Below are 9504 nucleotides of genomic sequence, written 5' to 3'. Positions count from 1 at the left end.
TTGCTTGTTCAAGTTGTCACAAAGAGACATGCCCATGCCACAGTGTCATGATGCAGCTGCACAAATAAATGCATGAGGATGCAGAAGAACGTTGAATATTTAGGCATTAACGAGACATAAGACACTTCATGACTCCGGACATCTTCACGAGAGTGGTTTCAAGCATAACACAGCCAGATAGTTAGCTCCGTGCAGCGAGGGATCTTCTTCACAAACAAAGGAATCTACTAGAACAAAATTTACTGACTGTACCTACTGGAGACAGGGTAGTGCAGAAACAGTGAATGAACCAATACGAACGACTGTCAGGAGACCAATGCGAGGTAGCGTTGACGAGGGGAGCAGTGGGACCTGAGAGGACAAAGCTTGCAGCGCTAGGTAAATGCTTCGATTTGCATTTCTGTGTATAAAGAGAAGACATATAGCCCTGTGAGAGAAAGGGAGGTGCATGAGCTCCTTTCCTTTGCAGCTGGTGAACAAATCGAACACAAATAAATGTAAAGCTTGCAAGCGAGTACCGTGTTCTGATGTGAGTGCAGTCGGATGCAGAGAGCAAAGAGAGCCACTCTGCTTTAGGTTAGTGTATATACATTTGAATAACTGACAAGCAATGAATATTTCTTTCTTTTTTTTAAGAGCAAAGGCAAAACTCCTCTTTAAAGTTTCTCTTTCGTCAAAAGGGCAAGATCAGTGTCACTAGCAACAATAACAAATTTACAAAGCAGAGAATATAAAATAAAAAACATTCAACTTCTGAAATAACGTCATACAGTAGCATACTTTTCAAAATGAATTGAAGAACAATTGAAAATACATGCACAATTTCCATGGACGATATTTCTTCCTTTGTTTTCCACGACACTGTAACATTGTAGGTTGGTTTAATCTAGTCTGTTGTACAAACAGTTATGGACACACACAAAAAAAAATGTGAAATCACTGACATGCATGTCTTACACTGAAAGGAAAAAGGAAACAAACAGCCATTATTAACAATTTTACCTTATAGTAGTATGAAAAAAACGAAACAAAACAGAGATGAATGGAATTAAACCATGTTAACGAGAGGTGGGGCAGGGCTTGTTTGGTTGCATTGCATGTCGACAGGTCAAAGGTCAGGACTGCTGGCCCCCCCACTGACTCTCTACAGGCCTCCGTAGAAGCTCCTCCACATGCCGAGCCACATCCATGGTGTCGTCCAGGTCGAAGTCTCCGTCTCCGTCTAACACGGGGTCAGCTCTGTCAAGGCAAACAAAGAATATCCAAACGTGCACAAGACCAACAAAACACACTTTTTGTATTTTCCCGGGACTAGGGTACTTACATAGCTGAGTACATGCTATAAGGGTGAGAGTGATTAACAGGAGCTGGAGAGGCGCCTTGATCCATATATGTTGGATTTCCACTGACTGGGTCTGGATTAGCTGTAGCAAAGCTGTAAAAAAAACAAAAAGAAATCATACATAAAAATGGAATTGTAATTCTGAACTAAAAGACCCGGAAAATGCATTCAGCAGTTTCCAAAGCAACAATTCTCAGCGTGTTTCCTGTGCTTATTCACATCCTTACGTCCTTTTTCTGTAGCGCTGCGAAACCGACCATAGAGAGGGGCAGACGGCGCAGCTTCATAACTAACGAGACTAACTCATATGATGAGTGGAAGACAGGCTCATGCAGGAACCCCCCGCCATCTTTAATTGGCCTCCTCCAACTGTAACAGCTAACTAATGGCCGACCTGAATTCAAGGTCCGGCACTGGGTGATTAACTCTAAATGCTGCTTCAGAATAATAACAGACAAGTGGATAGCAAAGGGAGAAGAGTAGGAAAAAGGAAACAGAAATGGACGCACAAGACGAAACATACAACAGGATGTAAGTACTTACTCAGGCACTACTTGTTTGATTTGTGGTTTCACATAGCCATCCACTGCTTTAGCTTTAAAAAGAAAATAAAAAAACACAACAGAAGAAAAAAAAAACATAAAAACAGTGTTTTCCACACCATAAATAACAAAATGAAAACATTTAGACCAGTATTTTCAGAGCTTTTTATGAAAACAGTCTCTTACAGAGGGGTGGTGTGTAATATTTGGAGAACACCTCATCTTTGGGTCTGTCAGGATAGAGGAACAGGAGGTGATTGAGATCACTGATTCGGTCGGCCAGGGAGCGAATGGAGAAGTCTTTAGTTGTGTAGGGCATCAGATTCCAAACCATTCGCTCACCTAAATGCACAGAGGGTATAATCAATAACAGAATTAATTTCTGTCTATTTCAGATGTTTAAAGAAAACTAGACAGGTTATAAATTCACCAGATGCTTACTTAAGAGTCAGGCTAAAAAGAAAGTAAACCCTTTTTAAATGAAAGGTAACGTGAGTTAGATTTACTATGATGTGATTTTTTTTGTGCTCATGTTAGGTGTTTATATTAGGTAAAGATAACCTAAGAAAATATAAAAGTTTCAAGGGAATAAAAGCTATCCCAACCAACAACATCCGTGAGAAAAAGCTCACAACCCCTCCAATTAAATCATGAGTTAACAATAATTAACCGCGTTTTTCTGAGGTCACTAGTAACACTCAGGGCTGTAGCCTTGACTGACCCGCAGAACAAATAAATGATTTGAATAGTGAAACGTCTGACAACAGGAAGCAAGCTGAAATTTTTTTAACAGATCGTATAATAATCTGAAGGAATTCAAAGCCATCTTTAAGGCTTTTGAAGCCTTGCAAAACAGTGAGCGTTATTCACTATAAAGAGAGAGAAAGATGAAGTAGGAGTAAAAAATTTCCCTGGAGGCCAGTGCAACCAAAATACATCATACTGACAAATTCTATTTATTTATTTTTTGCATTGTGTTCTGCTTACATAGCCCTGAGAATCCACGTACCATATTGTCAATTAAACATGGTGATGGTAGCTGTTTTTGACACCAAGAGTGATACAAATTTTCACAAGAAATGTAAAATTTTTATTTTTATTAAGCCTTATTCATGTACTTCAAATGAAGTTCCCTCAATCTCTATGTCAATAACCATCAAGTTGAAAAATGTAATAATATATACATTTCATAAATAAATATACATATAAATATATATATATATATATATATAGATATATATATATATATATATATTAGAGTCCTGCAACGGGTCGGGTACCCGACGGGTCCCCGACGGGTCACCCGCTAAAATGCTCTTTCGAGGGTGAAAAATACATAAATAAAAATAAACGGGTCGGGCGGATATTTTTTTAGTGCGGGCGGATAGTTGGTGATTTTTTTTTTATGCGTGTGTGTTGTTATGGACATCAGAAATGTTATAATAATCAGGCACTGGGGTCACCCTTGTTGTAGCTTAAAGCCCTGCCGGCAGTGTGGGCTTCCCTCCAAAAAGGCCACAGTCAGTGCATACACGTCTGCTGCAGTGTTAATGGCGCTGTTCTGCAGCGCAGCGTACTATAGCCTATTACTTGATGTGTTAATGGGTCGGGTTGCGGGTTAAATATTAACTGGTCGGGTCGGGTTCGGATTTGAATTGAAGATATCCGCGAGTGACGGGTCGGGTTCGGTAGTCATCCTAACTGGTTCGGGCGGGTGCGGGTTGGTAAAACTCGACCCGTGCAGGACTCTAATATATATAGATATATATATATATATATATACACCACACAGGAATACTCTGTTTTTCAGTGTAGTCCTGTTTCTCTGACTGTGATTGGCTGGATGTGCTCTCTTCATCCTCTGACATGGGAGATGACTCGTCTGCCTGGCTGTGCATTTCCTTGACGGGGCTGACTGTGGAGCTGGTTTACAGCTGCTTTTTGTATCTCTGCTTCTGTCTCCTTGAACCCCAGTCGGCCTCGGCAGATGGCCGCTCACACTGAGTCTGGTTGTGCTGGAGGTTTCTTCCTGTTAAAAGGGAGTTTTTCCTCTCCACTGTCGCTACAAGCATGCTTATTGTGAGGGATTACCTTCAAGTCAATGAGTCGCTGCAGTTAACTGGTTTTACTTGGGAAACTTTGAATAAGTTTGACTGTATGATCTGGTTGAACTGTAAAGTGCCTTGAGATGAAATGTGGGGTGAATTGGCGCTATATAAATAAACTGAATTGAAAACTTAAAAAAAATATATATATATAATGTATAACAACAATTAAAATATATGCTCTGTTAGAGTAGTATAAAAAAATAGAAACCATATAATACAACGTGTTTCAATACTGGTGCTATTCCAGGGAAATTACTATTTAAAAACATGGAGGCGTGAGGAACCACAGATAAAATAACCTCTGCTACCATCAGATCATCTGAGCAGGGAATTTATATATGAGAACAATTTAGGTTATCAATAATCAGAACCAGTTATTGGTGGAATAAATGAGTAGAGAAATGAAATAATGAAATGAATAAAGCATGAGGCACTCACTCGTCTCCACATCTGTGAATTGAAAAAACAAATTGAGCCAATACCTAACATTAAAAGAGACATAGGTATAAATTCCTCACTGCTGTCTCCAGGGAATGACGTTTTTGAGTTGTTGAGGGTTATACGAAATCTGTTTTGAAAAAGGCCACAGGAGGAAAGACAGAAACATTGTTGATGATACAAATAGGGATTTTTTAAAAATAGTTAATGTAGAGTCCTTTCCCAGCGAAACTGAGGAACTCTAATGGCTAATCGAGGCTAGCGAGATACAGGTTAAACCTAGCAGCAGATATAAAAAGACCCTTCCTTTTATTCTAAGGTCACTAAGCTTTTCAAGGGTGGTTACTACCACCCTTGAAAAGCTGAGCCAGTCAGCTTTATAATTGATAGCGACTGTTTTGGCAAGCTAGAAAGCTGGAGAGATGCCTTGGCTCCAGACTTGTGTCTCGGCATTATGTGGTCAGACACCAGAGGGCTAGATGTTTGAAAAATGGGGTCAGTCAGGATACAAAGTCCCCTGAACAGCTTTATCTAAATCCCATTTTTAAACAGTTTGATGAAATAAGAGACCATTTAGTTTCTTAGCTAAAGAGCTGCTCACTTAATTCTAAAAGGAAATTAAATGTTGTTGTTACTCTTATATGTAGATGGAAAGGATCTCCTGTAGCGGTCTGTGTGGAGCAGACCTGGAGAAGCCTTTGACTAAACTGGTGTTTACTTTTCTGGACCTTTAAATTCCCAGATAACTCCTTTGGATCGAAGGTGAAATTGCGCAACAGTGAATGCATTGACTCTTGTTAGCTAGCATTCATCTCCTGTGCATCTCTGCAAAAGAATGATTTAACATTCATATATAATTTCCGTATTCCTCCAGTTTCTTTGTGCCCTTTGAACCGCTCCTGTATTTAGCCATTAAGACTCACAGACAAATATTTTACACTGGATGCCCTTCCTTACGCAACTGAGATTCAAACCTGGGTCCTCTGCATTAAAGTCAAACCCAAACCACTTCACCATGGGAACCACTCTCTACTCAACTTATTCCTCTTAAAAACTGAAAAAAAAAATGAATAGCTAAAGAAAATTCCTTGAAAATTAATGTATGTTAAACAGCAATCCTGCAGTATAACGATGCACTGCTAGCCGCAATGGATGCTCAACAAAATCTATCAAAGAAAACCGCTGCAGACGACACCAGAGTTGTGAGAAATGACTTCTGTTATGCATGACTGATTGGCATATGCAAATAATATGAGCTTTGAAGTGCTTGAGTTTTATTTGCCAATTGTCATGTGATTGAGAAAAAAAAGCATTTCTTGCAGATATGCATGTGGTTTGGGTCTGAATAACTTAAATCGGTCTGTTAGCTTTATTTGTAAATTCATCACAGAGAGGAAAAGAGCCTATCTGGGTTCATTGAGGAGAGTAATTTGGTCATCAAATGTGATGTCCTGCACATCATACCTGCTTTGTTGGGATTTTCTGCCACCCATGCAATTGTTATGCCTCCAATCTCAGAGTCACTGAAGCGTAGAAGAAAAGTGCCATTGGGTTTGGACATCAGCATATCCTGAGCCTGCTGCTTGTTAACAAAGCCCAGGATGGCTCTACAAAGAGAGAGACATGTAAACACAAAGAGACATTTTTTATTCATGACTTTTTTATTGTACTAATTGCCATCAAATTTTTGGATGAGAGCAATAAAAGAAAAAGCTTCTTAGAAATCCCTACCCATCATTCCAGTGAGGTTTGAGATGCTTCTTTGTAAGTTCCATAACACCATCAAACCACTGCCAAAATGTGAAGTTCCTTCCTGGCAAGCTTTCCTGTAGACACATATGTTGAGGAAAAGATCTTCAGAGAAAGAATGCAGAGTTCAGTTTTATTTCACATTTCCCTAAATTAGATGGATTCACTGGATTGAAATAAAAATAAAATACATAAATATGGTTGAGCATAATGCTTTAGTGGTTATGGCAGTGTGTTTGTGTTTGTAAATTTTTTTTAAAAGGCTGACACTTCAAATTTCTGTCATCTGATGAGAATAATGTGTGGTGATTGGGGGGGTGCACATTCTGCATTCAGTGGCCGCTTTAAGCCATCAAATGAGGCCTCCAGCATTCTTCTAAGAGGACAAACAACATGATTAAAATTAAGACTTGAGGCATTCTCGCTTATGTTAACCACATAATAGAGCAGTTAGGATGCGACAAACACAGAGAGATATATTTCTGTGTATTGTATGGATCCCCTACTGTGTAAATGTTCCCATAAGAGCTATGCATGCGGTTAAAACATTTTATGCATTATAACTTGAGGGCTTAAACATAAAAGAAGTCAAAACAGAGCAGGATAAAAAAAAAATCCATCCATAAAGTTAATGTTAACAGATAACAGAACACTACTTTTGAAAGCTGTGTGTTTGTTCAGAGCATCACGAGGTAAGAGGGCTGGTGCTAACCCTGTTAAACTGTGACCAGGTCATCGTCATGCTCCGGTAGTCATCAGGATTGTTGCTGGAGCTGCTGAAAGCTTTTTGAGCCAGGAAGACCAGGTTCTCCTCAGATAACCCTCTGTTGCTCTGCACCTCTGCCTTGTACTTCATGTTGATGGCTTCACACAGCTGAGGCCAAAGCACCTTATCTGGCACGAGAAAAGGCACTCGACCCTGCACACATACAGGAGGAATAAGTGGGAATAAAAAGCTAAAAACTTTGTCAGAAAAAATGAATTGAAATATATATACATAGATGTACAAAAGCAGTTTTTTTTTTTTTCAAATCATGCATCACAGACAAACAAGGCCAAAGGTGAAAGTCTTTTGTGTTAAAAATTAAAAGGGATAGAAATGCTAACTAGTAAAAATAAACTGTATATTACTGGAGCCACAGATATGTTTAAGACAAGCAACAGCTATGTTGGATATAGAAATCTGGGTTGTTGTTTTATTTTTATTTATTTATTATATGTTTTATTTATTTTTAATTTCTTTCTTTTTTTATTTTAACATAAAAAAAAGAAATCTGGGTTGTTGTTTTATTTTTATTTATTTATTATATGTTTTATTTATTTTAAATTTCTTTCTTTTTTTTATTTTAACATTAAAAAAAGAAATCTGGGTTGTAAGAAACCTTCAACAGTGCTACTCAAAATAAAGCTTCAGAGCCATTTTTGACAGTTTTTTCGGACTTAGAATAGTGAATAAAAAATTTGAGAGTGAAACTGGAAAGCACAATTTAGGCACCGCGCAGTATAATAAAAGTACAATAACCCTGGGCGGTTAATGTTAAGAAAGCGCTGCTTTTACAACTTTTTATACACACATGGACAAAATTGTACCCCTCGTTAATTTTTTTTTTTTTAAAACACAATGGTCACAGAAATGACTAGAACCCCAAAAATTAACAATAAATAAAATTCTATGAACATGAAAAAAATAAAGTCAGACATTGCTTTTCAACCACGCTTGAACAGATTTAAAAGAACTAAACTCATAAAACAGTCCTGGACAAAAATGATGGTACCCTTAACTTAATATTCTGTTGCACAACCTTTTGAAGCAATCACTAACTGCAGTTAAACGATTCCTGTAACTGTCAATGATGCTTCTGCTCCTCTCAGCAGGTATTTTGTCCCACTCCTCATGAGCAGCCTGCTCCAGTCGTCTCAGGTTTAAAGGGTTCCTTTCCCAGATGGCATGTTTCAGCTCCTTACAAAGATGATGAATAGGATTTAAGTCAGGGCTCATAGAGGGACACTTCAAGATGGTCCAATGTTTTCCTCTCAGCCATTTTTACAGTTTTTAGGTGTGAGCTTTGGGTCATTATCCTGTTGAAGATCCATGACCTGCGACTGAGACCAAGATTTCTGACCCTGGGCAGAACATTTCCCTTTAGAATCCATTGATAGTCTTGCAGTTTCACTGGACCTTCAGAGAATCAAGATGCTCTGTGCCAGATGAAGCAAATCAGGCCCAGAACATAACAGAGCCTCCGTGTTTCAGTCTTTTCTTAATATACTTCTTTTTCATAGAGCTGATGTGCCTTGGCAAAAAGTTAAAATTTTCTCCACAGGACATTCTGAAAGCATTTTTTTGTAGTTGGCAAATTCTGATTTGGCTTTTTTTAAATTTTGTTTTTAACAATGGTGTTTTTCTCAGTCATCTCTCATTAAGTCCACTTTGGCTCAAACAACAACGGATGGTGCGAAGTGACACCGATTTTGTTTGAGCTTGAAATTCATCTTTAATCTCTTTAGAAGTTTTTTTTGGGTCTCTTTTGTCAAAATTTGTATGATCTGTCTCTTTGATTTTTCATGAGGTTCCCTCCTGTGGCCGCATCCGGGGAGGTTAACAAAAAAAAAAAAAAAGTATCCATTTCTGGCATCTACTTAATCATATTAAGTTGCTCTAGCACAATTGTTTAATGCTAGCAGGGTAGAGGTAATTACGTTAAAAATAACTATGATTCAGTAGATGTCAAAAACGGTTATATTATTTATTTTTTTTTCAGTCTATTGGCTAGAGTCCCATGGATTTTAAATTTCTGAATAAAACGTGCAGCTGTAGTCACCGGAACATCAAGGAGCTTGGAGATGGTCTTACAGCCTTTAACTTTAACATGCTTGTCTATCATTTCCTTTCTAATCTTCTGATACAACTCTTTCTTTCGCTTCCTCTGACTCATGTTGAGTGTGGTACACACCAGGTCACCAAACAGCACAGTGACTACTTGTCCCCCTATATATGGGCCCACTGACTGATTACAAGAATGGAGACACCTGTCATGGTAATTATTGTACACACCTTGATTTAACTTTTCTATGGGAACCATCATTTTACCTAAATCTTTTCAATATGTTTATTTGTTTATACTCATTCTATTGAACATTGTTAAAAAAGCAATGTCTGAGTTTCATTTGCATGCTTTCATTGAATTTTTAATAATGATTACTTCTGAGAGATTAAAGTTATTTCTGCGACCACTGTGGGTTTTTCTTTCATTAAACGAGGGGTACCAACAATTTTCTCCTTATGTGTACTTTCTCATATACAGTGACGTGGTATTAGTTTGAC

General features: G+C 38.1%; 1 protein-coding gene across 2 annotated transcripts in view; it reads right to left on the bottom strand.

Moving 5' to 3' along the window:
- Positions 1 to 653: 653 nt before the first annotated feature.
- The window catches only part of stat5a (signal transducer and activator of transcription 5a), a 74731-nt gene continuing 65880 nt past the window's right edge, over positions 654 to 9504 (bottom strand). The window contains exons 13-19 of one of the 2 annotated variants that reach the window (XM_038278305.1): positions 6892 to 7098; positions 6162 to 6256; positions 5895 to 6037; positions 2071 to 2226; positions 1886 to 1937; positions 1325 to 1435; positions 654 to 1239 (exon numbers count right to left, since the gene is read on the bottom strand). In XM_038278305.1, coding sequence (XP_038134233.1) covers positions 1116 to 1239; positions 1325 to 1435; positions 1886 to 1937; positions 2071 to 2226; positions 5895 to 6037; positions 6162 to 6256; positions 6892 to 7098 — 888 coding nt within the window. In that variant the 3' untranslated portion in view covers positions 654 to 1115. The remainder of the gene's footprint in view (positions 1240 to 1324; positions 1436 to 1885; positions 1938 to 2070; positions 2227 to 5894; positions 6038 to 6161; positions 6257 to 6891; positions 7099 to 9504) is intronic. The other variant, XM_038278304.1, reaches the window with a different exon arrangement.

This window comes from Cyprinodon tularosa, unplaced genomic scaffold (genome assembly GCF_016077235.1).
Source record: "Cyprinodon tularosa strain WSP-4 unplaced genomic scaffold, ASM1607723v1 ctg14, whole genome shotgun sequence".
Taxonomy (NCBI): domain Eukaryota; kingdom Metazoa; phylum Chordata; class Actinopteri; order Cyprinodontiformes; family Cyprinodontidae; genus Cyprinodon; species Cyprinodon tularosa.
This window is presented reverse-complemented; position numbering and strand designations above follow the sequence as displayed.